The sequence below is a fragment of the Oreochromis aureus genome, linkage group 8 (genome assembly GCF_013358895.1).
Source record: "Oreochromis aureus strain Israel breed Guangdong linkage group 8, ZZ_aureus, whole genome shotgun sequence".
Classification (NCBI taxonomy): Eukaryota; Metazoa; Chordata; class Actinopteri; order Cichliformes; family Cichlidae; genus Oreochromis; species Oreochromis aureus.
The window spans coordinates 11,947,618-11,963,976 of record NC_052949.1 but is presented as its reverse complement, the minus strand read 5'-3'; the positions used below and the strand labels follow the sequence as shown (position 1 = coordinate 11,963,976).

The following is a 16,359-nucleotide window of genomic DNA, read 5'->3' as shown; positions in this document are numbered from 1 at the left end:
GGACCATGATGTATATCCACTTAAAGTGTGTGTGCTTGCTCAGGTAATTATTGGGGCTGTTGTATCTCAGCGGCAAGAGCCCAACAAGCGGAGACACGACCTGTCATCCGAGCTACCGTCTGCAGCAATGACACATCTGAGAGAGTTTGACCATCAAAGGCAGTAGCAACCCACTTCCTGCCAGCCGGCCAGACACGCTCACACTCCTTATAAAGTGTGGGGATATGGCTGCCCCTCTGATCTTTCTCTCTTTAATAATATTAAAAAAGCTGGGGTGGGGGTTGTCTATCTGACAGCAGTATATTACCACAAGAATATCACAGAATCCCAGAAGATGCAGGCATTCTGTGAGGGGGGTATTTAAGGAATAGCACCCCCAGACAGAATGCTAATAATTGTATTGAGCTCCACTGGTTTTTAGTGAATAAAAAAGTGGCTGAATTTACATTCATTCTGGCAAAGGTCAAAAATACTCATTCGATTTTTTTGTGCAGAAAATTTGGGGTTAAAGCAGGGAAGATGCAGCTGCACAGAAGCAATAGGCTATGTATGGGGAACCACTGGCCCAGTTCAAAGAAAGCGAGATGTGCTCCAGCACTCGTCCAAAAGCTGACGAGCATGTAACGACATGCTTATTTGGAAGAGGCGAGTGAAGACTAGTGACGACAGATTGGCACTGCAGCATCCCATCCCTGCTCTCCACACCATTTCAGTTTTGCTGCCCAAAATGTATTTAATTGAAATTCTGACAAAAAAAAAACCTTAGCGCTGAATTTCTGAAATATTCAGTGCTATAAAAATCTTAAAGTCAGATTTAATTGATTCCATTTGAAATCCAATTTTTTTTTAATGTCTACTGATCTTTATTTAACCTTTTTTTCCATTTAACCATTTTTCTCTTCACTTTACACATAGTAAACGCGGTCTTTGTGTAAACATAAGTGATCAACCTACTGTCAGGTGCTTTGAGTTGCACAAGGATGTAAAACCTAGGTTTTTATATTAGCTGCCTCTTTAAAAAATTAGTGTGGCTTTCTACAAAAAAAAAGAAATCTGTTAAATTTGAAATCAACCACACTTACAAGAAAAGCAATAGTGCTACTTTTCCTGGGATGCATAACAATACTTGAGGTTTTCAGTCTACACTCCCTCCTGCTGCATGGTTTCTCTGAGCGCCGACCTTTAGCATAGTAAGACATCAAGGGCAGCGTTCACGCTCTGGAAGATCCAACAAATGGTCCAAGCCTTCTTACAGTCCATGAGGACTTGCCATTGAGAGGGAGCCTTCTTCTTTAACCAGCCTAATTATACTGTGTGCGCCCTTTTAATGTAAGCGCTGGAACTTGGCTTCTGAGAGCACAGTGGATGTAGAGGCCTGTTAAATCCCCCTAAAGCAGTTGAAGGGATTTTAAGAAAGTAAGTGGTAGAGCGAGCCAACCTGCCGCTTGGAGACGAGGCCTGAGCTGACCACATTATGACCAGAAGTTCAGGGGTTCATTTCAGATGCTGGACTTGGGTCAAAAAGAGGTTCAGCTCCACAGCAGTTAAACCCCAGAGAATATCACCAGACAGCTTTTACACTGCTTTTTTTCTCCCTATTTAGAGCTAAGTGTTGGTGTTCTATTTTTTATTTTAGTTTTAGTGGTATCAAGAGTTTGTGCATTCTTTAATGCAATTGTTTTCTAGCACACTGTAAGACCATGCTTTTCTCCTGTACTGTACTTATACTTAAGCTTGATCTGCTCAAAAAATATACACAGACTTCACGGAATAGTTTTCCCGATGAATACTGCTGGCTTCTAAGGAGTGCTGAGCACCACAAATTTAATTTACCTCCATACCAGTGGGGTGAAGAGATTGATATTTCAAAATCTGTACTAATATAGCCATGACTACGCAAAAAAACTGTGACTTTTAAGTTTAAAAATTGCATATCTTGATTCTCGCTGGAATGCAATGGTAATGAAGCAGACAAGACCTTTTTTTCTTTTCATTTCAGCTACAGGTTGAACTACAACTACAAGCTCTGCAGGTAATTACAGTCACTGCACACATTTGTGAGTTCAGATGTAGCCAATTCATTTCAATAATCAGGAAATCCACCTAAAAAAGATCTAATAAGCAAGAGAATCTATTAGCTACACAAACAGTGGAAGAAGAAATCTTCCGGGGACCAGTGGAGGAATGCAATCATTATTATAAAATACCTCCAAATCACAATTTTCAATATGTTTCCAAAATGAACATCTGGGACAGCTTTGTGGCCAAGGTAACTGCAACAGTAGGGAAAGGTGTTCTTCATGGAGTAAGGAAGACACACAAATGAGAACTCACATGTGTAGGCTACAACAGCAATACATTCTGATTGATTCTACTTATAGAATAAATGAGTGCTAGGCTGTTATAGTTTTACCAGTGGCAACATTGTATGCAGTTTTGTCCCGAAACATGAAAAACTATGCAAATTTTTTGTGTCATTACTTTTTCACTTGGAAAGACTCAGTGAAACGAAGGCTGAAGGCACTTCTGTTAAAGTAAAAGTTTTATTATAAAGCCCTGCTTGACTTCATGAAAATGGCAAGAGGACAAAAGGAAAAAAAAAAAGAATTACGGGTTGCAAGATTTTTGGTGCAGTGGGAATTGTGTGACTTTTTCTAGTTGGGCAGTCTTTGAGTTCCTCCAGCAAGAACAGCGTGCCTTGCCAATTAATATGTTCTGATAACACATTCAAAGTAAATTAGCACAAGCGAAGAAAATGCTCTTCCTTCTAGCATACACTCTCAGTGCATCAGGAATGTTTTTGGCAGTAAACTGACTACTGCAAACCTCAGCAGACTCCACTTCCCAAAATTGTAAATCTGAAAAACTAAGCCCTACAAACATGGCTTAAAAAAAAAGAGTCCACACCTTTCCATTGCTAACTTTTTACTGCACGTCTTTAGTAAATCCCAACATGTTTTTTTTATTCCAGAAAAGAGCTGGCACTGCCACAAACCTTTAGTAAATCTGTCCCTTATGAACGCATTGTCTGCTTGAATTTATTATGTGGGAAAAAAGACCAAAGCAAACAAACTAAGTCTTCCGTGCAGACCAATAAAACAATTTCAACCCTCATTCACAGAGAATCAGCAATGCAAAATAACTTTAGCCAAAGATCATGTTTGTTCACTTCACAACTTAAAATGAGAGCTGAAACCTCTGATCCCACCCAACCAAAATATCAGGACGATCGTAAAGCCAGTCACCGTGCAACATCAATATACGGGTGATCTTTAGTGGTCTGGACATTCTTCAGAGGGAGGGAAAGAGGGCAGTATTAGTTTAATTTTTGGTGATGCAAGTCTAATTTCACCGCAGTGAATATTTATTTAGGAGGCCCAGGTTTATCCACTGGGAGGCACCTGCCGTGGCAGTGGCAGCCAGGGTAAATAACCCCCCAGGCATGTATGCAGACACACAGATACCCACAAGACCCCCCACCCCCTCACCGGCGGTCCAGATAACAACCCTGAGTCAACACTGCCTCTTCGCTTTTGTTTTCTCTGCCTCCCTTCCTCTCTTCCCCTCCCACGTTCAAGTCCCTGCGGAACTGCAAGGACCGGGGCTGAAAAGATGCAGGGATGAGGGACAGAGATAGTGAAAGAGAGAGAAAAGGCAGAGAGAGAGTGTATGTGTGCGTGTGAGAGAGAAGGGCTAAATTACAGCATGGGAATGCAAATGAGTGTATTTTATTTGGGGGGAGCCAACGAGGGCAAGCAGGCTTTATTTTCCAGGCAGGAACAGCCCCCCCGTGGCCTGTGGATCAGTTGCAGCAACGGCTAAGGGAAGAAAAGCGAACATTCTCACTCTGTCTCTTTACTTGGGGAGGAATAAAAGAAGAAATACAACAAATACAAAACCCACAACTCTCAGAGGCTGGTGCAGTCATAAAATAAAATGATATTTTTCTATGCTCTCACGCCACCACCTCCTCCCCCTCCTCTTCCCATCCCTCCTCAGCTCACTCCTTCCTGCACCTCCTCCTCCTCCACCCAAAGCACAGACACTAAAGTTGCTGAAATATAGGCACGCAGCCTGACCAAACACACCACTGCCACCACCGCCACCTCCCCCATCTGGAAAAACAGAGTGAGAAAAGTGAGCGTGTGCAAGAGCGATGAGGATGGAGGAAGCAGGCTGAGCCAGCAGCAGGTGGTCTCCAGATGTGGTGGCTCTGGGGACAGGCCACTCTAGCGCTGTTAAGGGCGACTCAGAGCTCCATCCTTCCCCTTTTTCCTTCCATCGCTCCTCCTCCCCTTTCAGTGACAGGAGCCATCTGGCCTGGCAGAGAGAGTGGAGCACAAAGTCCCAACCCTCCCAAGTGTGGCCCCTGTGTGCCACTCAATGGAGTGCACGAGTAAATAAAATGCATGCACATACGTGCACAAAATACCTCCTGCCTACCTCCCCCCAGCTCCCAAAAGCTGTCACATGGCTATTAACCCATCGAAGCTGCAGCCCAGCTGTGCTCCATTACGATAAATACACTGGGGTCATGGGGTCCTGTCAACCAGGAGTCAGCCATCAGATACTATGAGGTGTCCACTTACAGCCTTTTAAAGCTCACTTTGCTAAAGAGTTACAGCCATTTTCATCATCATAGCCCCCACCCCCCGCTTCATCGCACTACACCCTCTGGAAAGAAACTCCCACCCACCTACTCATCCACCTCCCTCCACCATGGCAAATGATATTTTACACTTCCTGTGGCAGCACAGACCTCTTCCCCACAAAATATAATACCCTGAAACCCACTGTAACCGGAGTTCGCATTTTGGGCGCACAATTTGACACCTGGAAAACCTGACACCTTAAAGCCACAACGACACTCCCACGCAACTTGTACGCCGTCACAACTGATGCATTTCACTCAAGCTAAAACACAATTACCCAGAGGTAACGGCGTGTTCCCAAATATGAGTTTAAAGCAAAAAAATCTTTCCTGGAAGACAAACAATTTGACTTTCTCTTTTTTTTCATGGGAAAATAAAATAGCTTTCTTCTTTCCAGTTGTCAGTCATTATGGCTCTGTTAAGAACTGTTGCTCATATTAAAAAAAAAAAAAAAAAAGCCGGTTGAACCCCTGGCTGTTTCCTGCAGGAACATTTGTAAGGCTTGGGAATGCTTTTAAAAGCATTCCTGCGTAATTGTCTGTGCTGCAGTAGAAATCAGGAATGGAGGAAAATGGACCAAAATGAAAGGATGCAAAGGTAGTAGCCAATGGGAGCAATGCAGGGTCAGCGCTGCCTGTTCTCTCAGGTATTATTGAACAAATAAAGCACTCCATCTCCTATTAGCATGTACAACATAGGAAACAAGGGATGAGGGACTCGCTGTTGAGTAGATTATTTTGGTTTATTTGTTATTTTAGCATTTGCTCTATGGCAGTAAGGAGGATGTTTCACATCTTTGTCCTCCAGAAAATCAGTATTCACTTACTTTTTAGGACAGCAAATGGAAAACAAAAATATTCGACCGAATTGTCCTGAACACTTAAACAAAAAATAAAACAACGCTCTGCAGGTTTAAGGATTTTTATTTTTACCCGTTATCCCTGCCCATTACAAATAAACTCACATGGGAAATGTTCTGAGAGCCTCTGCTGTGTTTACTGGCAATTGTGCTGGATGAATGGCAACCGGTAACATGGATTTGCAACACGGGCAGGAGATCAAACCACAGGACAAAAGACTAGCCTGGAAGACAATAGAGAAACATAGAGGACCACATGGGGAATGAATGACAACTGATCGATCAGGATGACCACAACCGGCCGAAGCGCAATTTTTACTGGAAGAAAATAGGCCTCACAACAGTAAAGGTTAGTACATCAGCTAGGCAATGAGATCACCCACTATGGTGGTCAGAGAAACAAGTTCTTCCAGGAAAAAAAGAACAGAGATTACTGTTACACCTTTTAAAAAAAAATCCTGTTCCTTTCATCTGTCTTCCTAGGTTTTATTCTTCATCCTCTGCGTTTCTCAATGTCTCTCCTCCTCCCTCCTCCCTGACCACAGACCATGAAAAAAGTAAATATGTGCACGAGGTAAAGCAATCGGTTAACCTTTGAAATACCCTGGCAATGAGATCTGCCTCTCTTTACTCTTTTCAGTTGCAAAAAAAAAAAAAATCGAAGAAGAGAAGAAAAAAAAAAACACAATGTTGGCCACCACTTCAGAGGGGATATTCAATATCCATGAGCTTTTTCATTTCACACTGATGAATAATTCAGGGTGACCTGCCCACCACTGAGTGAGAGAGAAAGAGGGGGAGGGATAAAAAAAAAAAAGAAAAAAGGAGAGAATAACTGGGGAGGTATGCAGAGGTAGTTGTCTGCTTTAGTGGATGCAGCTGTTCCTCTGTGACAAGCACAAAACCAGTCTCCTCCCCAGCTGCTGTGGAGAGAGGAATAATATACAGCGGAATTGACGACAGATAATTGGGGAGATTATATCAAAGCGCTGCCATTCTTGCAGCACGAGCAGCAAGCGCACGCCGTTGCTATCCTGTAAACAAAACTGCCATGGGATGGGGAGACTAGTAGAATAAACATGACAATGCAGTCTCTCGAAATAGCCAAATTATTCTTCCCACCAATCATAACAAGTCATCAGACGAGGACCCACAAAAGCTGTAGAAAACCCCCCGCACATACTCACACTGTATGTATCGCACCATCGCAGTTACCTTTAGCACCGAGGACGACAGCAAATTGATCACCACAAAATAACAGAAAATTCTCTCAATAATGGAAAACACACAAACTTGAAGGGTAATTACAGGGTAATTGCAGAGTATAAACAAAAACTTGTGTTGCAAACCCATAATACTTAAATAGGCCTATTGACAGTATTGACTAGCATTTATCAGCAACGCAGAGGAGCGACAACATAAAACCTCGTGTTATTTCGGAGCAGGAACACCTCTGACCCTGCGCAGAGGTCAGCTGCAACTATCGCACATATACGCACAAACACACACTCAAACACTCAAGCTGTCACAAGCAGGGGGAGACCAGCTGTTCCTCATTCGCTCGAAGGCTCCATTCCCTCCACGGGTTGGCTGGCTTTGCAGAAACCATTAATCCCTCTGTGAACGCAACCGATGGTTTGGAAAGATCAACCATGAGAAAACACAGAGGGAGGGGTGAGTGAGGATGGGGCTCGAAAACATTTTTTTTTCCTTCAATTTTTTTTTTCTCTCTGAAATAAATACTGAAGTGGAAAAATAGATTTCCCTGGTCGTATTTCCTCGGGGATACAAACAATACAGATTTTTAATGGAGATGGAGCAGCAGACAGTTCATGTAACATCTACCAGGTTTTAAAGGAAACTGGAGATACATGACAGAGAGGAGTGTCTAAGAATCCCAAAGTTACCGTGAACCACACGGGGTAGGAAAGTTTCTAACCGATTACCACTGATCATGTATTTTACTTACTACAGAACAAATTGTCCAAATGTTATGAATTCATTCAGTTTGTTGCACAATTATTTTCAATAAAATTACAGGTAATAAGCACAAAGGCTACAATTACTACACAATTACTCTTTTATGTTAACAAAAAAGGGAAAAAACTAAGAGTTAGCACTGAATAAATTACTCTGCAGCTTTAAAGTAGTGAGGGTTTTGCATGTGCGTGATTATAAGGCGTTAATACAAAAGCACATATAGATGCTTATTACAGCTCCATATAATAACTTCATACCGACGATGTGTGAGCTGAACCCTCTTGTCTGTCTCCCCTCATTCATATCAGCGGGATTAGCGAGGATGACACAGACTGTCAGCAACACGTGATGCTTGTATAGTAGCATGCACAAACACATACAGGTGGACAGCAGGCTTCCACCTCTCTAATTCTGCGCCTATTCCTGCCTTAAGCTATTAGCTATTAGCCCTCCACAATAATAATGTGTAACCCATAATTGCATTAAGAACAAGTAAGGAAAGGGTAAACATGCAGTTCAGCCAGGAAGTATTAGGAAAGTTATTTTTGTTGTGTTGCCTTAACACCGCAGGGCATTTGAATTTAAAGAAAACGGAGCCTGCATCATACATGTTTGCACATTCACACATCAGAAAAACAATGCAGACATTTTCGGCTGTGTTCCAGTAGCTCGTGATGTGCCTAGTTTTTAAGTTAGCTGATATTTTTTTTAAAGCAGAGCTAAAACAATTCTACTATAACACTGTCCCAACACTTCCTGACGGCACTTTATATGTATAGTAGATAGTGCTAGTCAAAGGAAGAGAGACAAATAGAGGAAACTTAAGGTCTTGTCTCTGTGTCCTGCTGTCAGCTTCATCACATTCAGCCATCCTGATGAAAATGAGCGCTTCCTGCTGTTGAGAGACGGGCATCTGTTGTCTGTGTGCATGTGTGGCAGCATGGTGGATTGTGCCAACCTCGTTCATTGTTCCACCAGCGCGCACACACACAGCCATATATTGTAATGCATGAATATCTAGAGTTATGCATGTGTGACCATGTTAGCTATAAATCAAAGCGCTTTGCTCCCATAGAATCAAAACCAGAGTGGCTTCGCAGGAAGACAGACGCTACCTTGTTGCTAAAGCATTCGCAAGTACTAGTCTAGGGCCAAAATGACACACAGGGAGTGGTTTCTTTCCACCTAGCTAGGGGGAAAAACATGTACGAGTGCACAGTGAAATCAACATCAGACACCTGAACACAAAGCAGTTTAGCCAAGGACAGCTGAGTGCACATTAGGCATGCATCCTCGTGAATGTCCTTCCAAACACAGGCAGGGAAATTAAAATCCCATTCAGGCCCCCCATGGGAACCATGCACTGGAAGGTTGCATAACTGTCAGCCACAAACAGCAATGGTTTCCTCTCAGAGGCAAAAAAAAAAGTGATCTGCTGTGTTTTGACTACAACCTGGGCACCGAGTGTGTCACCAAGAGAACAGACTTATTCAGGTAAACACATCAACTGACGCATCCCATATGGCTATGAGGCGCTGCTGCCAAGTTCTGGTCTCACTCCTCCCTGTAAGTTACAAGCCCTGCTACCAAAATATACCCCGCCTCCTCCCCACACTGCCTGCTAATTCTCCAGCCCAGAAAAGTACAGCTGAAGATGTTCTGCGGATTATCTCCACAAGGAAACCACGTGCAAGTGTCCACCTTTGTTAATCTACTGAGCACGCACACAATTCAGGCTACAAGCCAATCGCACATACAGCCAGGGAAATGGCTCTTCTGCTTCACGTGACACTGAAAGTTTCACCCACCTGTGCCGCTCTGTGGGATGCCACTGACGGACAACTCCATGGCCAATGCAAGTGCTTCGAGGCCCTCTCCCTACTTAAGGTTGAAGGAAATGGTGCAACAGAGCTTGACTCAACCGTTTAATGCCATTATTAACACTACTTACAGCTTTAGCCAACCAAGACAGCGCCCAGCGGAGAGGAGGCAGGGCCCTCCCACCTGCACCTACATCTACATAAATATTTTAAGAAAGCGCCGATTTCACTTCTGCTCACGTCTTTGTTTTTACAACTCTCCTTGGAGAATAAATTTGAATTTAATGGTACGATAATGTAGATGCCTTCATGCTATGTGTAAACGTCCACTTTAATGTGAGACGATGAAAAGGAGAGTGCTTCGTATTGGGAGAATTTATTCAGGACGTGTAAAAGGAATAACGTGTCAACTTTTCATCAATATGCATGTTTTAACATAAAACGCCATGCATGTAATGCGAGAGGCTCTTCACAGATATACAAGCGCCTCTGCAGAAAAATGACTAGCAATTTCTTGAGATGTACACTGCTCAGGGGGAGCGGGTGGGTAAAAGAAATGATTTCATTTAGTGGCCTACACCGTCTTATTGTTTTCACTCAATTATCTCTGCAAAAAAGTAACAAGTGCAAAAAAACTAAATGTGTAACACCAAATGCGGAGCTCCACTTTCCCGTTTCCTTAAATGTGAAGATTATCTGCCTCTGATTACCACTGAAACCTATGTTGCCTGGCAACACACAATTAAGAAGTACGCTTTCCGATCAGCAGCAAGGGCCGCCCATTATCAGATGAAGTTAGTGAAGCAACAAATGTCAGCGCCATGCAAATGAGTTTGTTTGCTAAAAGTGTTATGGGTACGAACGGTCGTCGCTGTGACCTTGGAGAGACGCGTACGTTTCCGCGAAACTGCGAGAGGAACCCTCCTGCCTCCCCCACATCTCCTTCTCCCTCTTCTGATTCTCACACCTCGCTTCTTATTTCCTTGACAACACATGAAGGGAAGCCACTTCATAAAAGTCATTACTCTATAACAAGTGCAGCGGCCCACAGACCCATTAGAGAGGCCGGCAAGATACAGGGTTACACGGCTGAAAACAAGGTTAAAAGATTTAATTCCTCCCTAAGCTCATCAGCGCTCATCAGCGGGGAAATATATCAACTAGTTAGAAGGAGAAATCAAAATAAGCTGAGATGATGCCTCATTGGAGAATTCACTTGCAGTATCTGGACATAAAACGCTACCTCACTACTTGTGTTAGCCTTGTTTGAGGCCCATTAATAACTGTATTTCCGCAGATCTAAATATAAAAGCACGCTTAGGAAAGCTCCAAAAATGTATTAATTTAGTAGTTATTTCCTTAACGGCTCTGTCACTATGAAAAAAGCTACAAAAGCTATAATGAAATTTCAAAGTGAACATCAACTGCTGTTTACAATCTTATATACTGCTTCTTGGAACATGTTGGAAAACGTGTACAATGCAGACCAGTGGACATTTATTTAATAAACTCAATAAATTAGTTAAATTTGAGTTTATAACAAAAGAAACACTCTTTTAGTTGCGCTGCACTGCAAGCAGGATTTGAGTGGAAGCGTGGAGTCTATAAAAAAACAGTTACCTCCTATAGTCTACGCAAATATACATCCAATTAGTGTAATTGGATTTGAGGCGGTTAAGCCCCAGATTAGGAGAGAGTGCAGCGTAAAATAGAATGACAGTAGCTCTGTATCAAGGAAATAAACTTTTACATATAAGACAAGCTTAACATTGATGTAATTCTGTCACTTAACTCACTCTGTCTAATATCTTACACTTTAATAATCAAAAGTGTTTAAAATGTGCTTTCTAACGTCACCAAACCAAGTGCAGGCAACCTTGAAAAGCAAAGCGGAGCTGCCAACGACTCTAAAAGCACACTCGTGCCTGAAAATAATTCTGACCAACAATTTTAAAAAGGAATAGATGAAAAAATGTTGACCTCAATAAGAGGAGTGCTGCTCAAAAGAAATATTTCAACTTGATGATGAGACAGGATCCCCTCTGGCAAATGACACAACTCTCTTGCAATACATGTATAAATAGTTGCGTAATTCAAAAAAGAAGACCCCTCAGAGCAAAGCTACTTAACTTGTCAGATGCATCTTGCATGCTACTCCTCCATTCAAAAACACTGTCAGTGTGATTTTTTTCCCTAGTATGCCAAAATCCATGTCAAAATATGCAGAACTAATATACAGAAGAAAATTATTACCAACTTACAAAAAAAATGTTATTCAGCAATAAGGATGGAAGGTTTGCATAAATTAATGAGAAAAGTGAGGTTTGACATTACTTGTATCGGGCGTAGTGACCATGGTTGAGACTATGACAGGCGGACCGGTGCGGCGTCCCACCATCTTGTTGTTGTTAAGGTTTTGCGCTTGAAGAGTGGTGGCAGAGCTGACGGGAACTATGGTACTCTCAGGAGCAGCATTGATCCCCTTGCGGAGAAGTTGTGGGCTGTGAAGGGGGCTTGCTGCTCCTACAGGTGATGCTGGGGGAAAGTTGGGGGCTCTCTTCATCAGTTCCATCGGGGAATAGGAGCCAGAGAAGGTTTTAGGTGCAGCTCCAGGGGTGCCTGGAGCAGGTGGAGGCTGGTTTCCGAGAGCAGACATGGCAAGACCGGTGTGGGCATTATACATGGAGAAGGGTCTTCCCTGAGTCACAGCACTGCTATATCCTCCAGGGCTGACTGGAAAAGCTCCAGGTGCTAGCGGCCGTGCTCCTGGGTAGGTGGTGGTTTCCAGGAGATGTTGGGAGGGTGCACTGCTTGGTCTTCTACCCAGAAATTCTCCCATTCTAGGGGAAACTGTCTGGACAGTGGTGGGAGGTTGCTGCATCAGGTTGGGGTCCATAGTCAAACCCTGGGGCTGCACGTAGAGGTCATTGCGGTGGCTGAAGCTATTAGATCGCACACGTGTTGCTGTCCCACCTGTCTTGCAACTGAGCACCACTCGTGACAGAACACGGGCCTGGGCCAAATTAGGGGCCACAGACCTAACATCATGGTCCTCCATCATCCCCAGTGTGGAAAGGGAATCAAAGCCATGTTGCAGCAGAAGAGTAATTGTGCTTTCAGCCAAGCCTTCCCCTCTTAGGAAAGCCAAGAAAGCAGGGTCCACCATCTTCTTGGGGTCTGCAGCACTGGGTTGGTGAGGAGGCAAGGTGGAGACCATTCCAGCTGTGGCAGCCACCATGGCTGAGCTGGGGTCATAGTTTGGATCATAAGGCAGCCTCTGGGAGGCTACAGCTCCGTAAGCCCTGGGGAAAGCTGCGTCCATTCCCTGAGAAGCTGGGTCCACCAACAAACTGGTGGCAGCTGGCTGAAGGGGATCCAGGTGCAAGCTGTTGATACTGTTGTAAGTTTGACGAGCAGACAGCGGTTCAGCAGCGTAAACAGGAAGCGGGGGCTGAGCCCCGAAGATCGCAGTAGCGGGAGAGCTGCCACCAATACGCTGGACGTCTGGGATCATCTTAGATCCCAGAGTTTCCCTGTACAAACGGCTCAGCTCATGAAGCGGAGGGGGAGGCGGTGGCGGAGGAGGCGGGGGAGGAGGGGGAGGAGGAAGAGGCGCGGGTGTAGGTGTAGAAGCAGAGGCCAGTAGAGAGGGTGTGGCTCTTGCTTGTCCTTGATCCCAGGAAGACCTAACCCCCCCAACGCTGGGCCCATAATGCAAGGCTGATCTGGTGAGCAAGTGCTGGTTATCCCTGTAAAACCCAGACTCCTTAGGTGGATGACCAGATAAGGTGGCGTCAGTGAGGTAATAATCCTGAGGTGGTGCTGAGGCCCGGCCTGCCATTAGCTCCTTGAGGTAGAGACTGCTGCTTAGGTCAGGTACAGAAGTTTTCTTCAGTGGTAGCTGCCCATGCTGGTCCTGCTGGATCTGTCTGTACAGAGAGGAGTGGAGGACTGGATCCCGTTTTTCCCCAAGATCTAGGTGACCGTGAAACCAAACTTCTCCGTCCTCCCCACACAGTGCAGAAGAATTTCTACACCCTGCAATGTTACCGCAGTAGTGACAGCGACTTGCAGCCCTGTCGTTCTGGCCTTCACTCCATTCAGGACCACGCTGGCCCAGAGAGCCACCAAAATGCGACTGTTCACTTGTGTTAGGCATCAGTGAAGACAATAAAGACGGCAGCTATAAAGGCGGAAAATAGAGCCAGGTGTTATATTTCAACTCTCCAGTTACACTCACCCCCAATCAAAAGAGAGGAACGGAGAGGAAAAAAGGAAAGGTGAAGCAGGAGGTACCCTTTTACCTGATGTGCAACCGAAAGCCCCCCTCCCCTCCCCTCACTTCTCAGTCTATGCTATCATGTAGCTCCCTGCTGGCAACCTATTTAAATAATTCAGTCCTGGAAACATGAGAAATCTGTGGGGAGAGAGGCCCAACATGATAAAAACACAGAAAAAATACAAACACACAGAAAATTAACACACCTTTAGGTTGCAGCTCTTACTGCAGGGGTCATGCTTGTGCTGGGTATCACGGTTACTTTCCAAGCTAAGACTGAGGGTGAGAAATTGGGGTTAAAAAACACATGCTGGACAATGGCAGCAGAATGGAGGAGGGGACAAGGCGAACTAATCCACTGGGGGTTGATGCACGCCATTGGCAGGCGCAGTCTTCTTGTCCACTGCGTTTGCCACAAGGGGATTAGCATCAAACTAAAACCTGCTTAAATCCACTGCCCCTTGTAACATCACTTGAACTAGATAGTATACACAGCCAACATACTGCTGATACCTCTGGATGTGTTTATAGAGAGTAAAGCTCGAGTGTTTACCGCTCACCTCTCCATTGGCTTGTAGCCGGTATCCCTCTGGGCATTAATGGATCTTCCCAGAGGGACAGAGGAGGTTGGGGACTGACATGGTGTATTTCCCTTAAGAGAGGGGGAGGGGATGGTTACAGTGTCCAGTCACACAAGTACTACTTTATTTAGTGACTGCTAGAAAGAAGACAGGACACCATTGGGCAAGTTCACATATATGAATGCCTATAATCAGCCATGTACTAATAATTGTTTTCCTCATGATTGATTTATACTACGATGAGTAGTGTCTATATGGTCCTTGTAATGCATGATCTTAGAGACACCTACTGCAGTAGGCTGGTGTGTCAACATAATAGTATCTCAACTGTGCACGAGGCACTGAAAGAACATTACAGGTGTGTAGAAGAAATCTAAATAAGTGTGAACTGAATTATTGCATTATTACATGGTACTAAGCCACTATATCTATCAGTTTGTCAGCAGGCATTCTGGTCGATGTGAGCCATCACAATATCATCTGTGCGCGTCATTTTTATCCACTCACAGAACTTACACTTTGCTACTGCACACCAGATGCGCAGCAGAGCAGATGTGGCTTATGAGATGTCACCATCAGCCAGATAACTGCCAGTGTTTACTTGCTGTGATAAGAGCAATGCAAACAGTGGCAGGAGGAGAAGAAAGGAGCTTTGATAAGTGTCTGATAGGAAAAAAGGCAGATAAAGCGAGAGGCTGCCAGTTTTGACTTTACCTCGAAAACAGATAATGTGAAATAGGACAAGGAAGGAAAGGAAGGGAAAATGACTGGACTATACCGAATGGATTGTCATATCTAAATGTCTATAGGATTGTTTCTGTTCTGCACTTTACCCCTCAATGAAATAGACACCTCGGGTTTAAAGGAATACCTTTTGCTGCAAGTCTCTAGTGACATCATCTGGATGCTTCTGAAGCTAAGACACTGAGACAGCGTGACTGAGACGGGCTAAATTTATTCCAGTTTAAGACTAACAAGAAACTGCTATAATGCTGTGTCTTTTTATGTTGTCCCACTACCTGTCAAACCGCAGAGCCAAATGCTATAACCGCCTTGTTTTCAACTCCAAGCTTAAATGATGCAATAGTGATAAAATATCTAAACAAAACAAAAAAAAAACAACAAGAGATTTTTTAATTATAGAACATCTGAATCAGAGAACATTAAGTAGGTCAAACAAAGAAGAAATCAGAACAGTTTTGTTTGTGCCTGCAGCTCTGTGCAGTGCATGATGTCGCACATCTGAAGAATGCTTTCTTTTATTAGAGGTAACCCATACCTAGCAATTTCCGTGCAGTGATTTCTCAGTCCTGTCCTCTCAGGTCTGAGTCTCCCTGCGCCTTTTTGTCAACTGTAAAACACACCATTAATCACTGTGTTGTATCTCTCTGCGGCGATCACAGACAATAACTTCTTTTAATAAGCCCCTTCCAGGGCTGTGTGTCACTCAGATCCCCGCTTCCTGACAAAATATTAATAACAATAATAAACATCTCAAGTACGGTCAGACTGGTGTTGCTTACACCGAAACAAGGACGTGGCTTATCATATCTCCCGCAATCTATTAGCAAAAGAAGCTGTGGTAGCAAATTCATCTTGTGCATTTTCCCTGACAAGCCTTTCTCTCACGAGAGTTGCTCCATAATTAAGTGAGCATACTACACTGCACTCATCAAGCAACAGGGATCCTGTGTTTGCTTGTATGAATAATACAATAAAGGGAAACTCCAAATTTAAACACTGGATATGTGGTGAACGGCATCAAAATTAATGCCAAAACCTCGGCTTGCTAGCTCACAGCCAGTCATGCGGCTCTGTGAAAGATCTCTAGGTACAATGTGTTGAACAGACGTCCAGCAACAGTCATGCCTTTGGAGCAATCTGGCCATCTTTCTAGGGCACAGGACGCTAACGGCGGGACTTGGCAGGCAGTGCAGGCAGAGATAGCTGCAGAATGATTTAGATAGCTGCGACTCTACAACTGCTGATCCATTAAACTTTCATAGGGACTTCATAAATTAAAACCATGACTGGAAGAACTTGAAAATTCTACTCAATTACTGTGATTGTACAGTATATTAAAGTTTTAACGAGCCTCTGGGCCTTTTCTCACTCAAACACAAGTACAGGCAGGAAGGAGGGGCGATGAGGAAAGAAAAACACATGGTACCAATTCTGGTCTGATGGC

At 44.0% G+C, this 16,359-nt stretch overlaps 1 protein-coding gene across 5 annotated transcripts in view; it reads right to left on the bottom strand.

The window, feature by feature from the left end:
* The window catches only part of ctbp2l (C-terminal binding protein 2, like), a 96,583-nt gene that overhangs the window by 32,376 nt on the left and 47,848 nt on the right, over positions 1–16,359 (bottom strand). The window contains exon 1 of one of the 5 annotated variants that reach the window (XM_031750714.2): positions 11,646–13,470. The exons of the other annotated variants lie outside the window; for them this stretch is intronic. Coding sequence (XP_031606574.1) covers positions 11,646–13,470 — 1,825 coding nt within the window. Of the gene's footprint in view, positions 1–11,645; positions 13,471–16,359 lie in introns of those variants that run through there. 5 annotated transcript variants of the gene reach the window in all.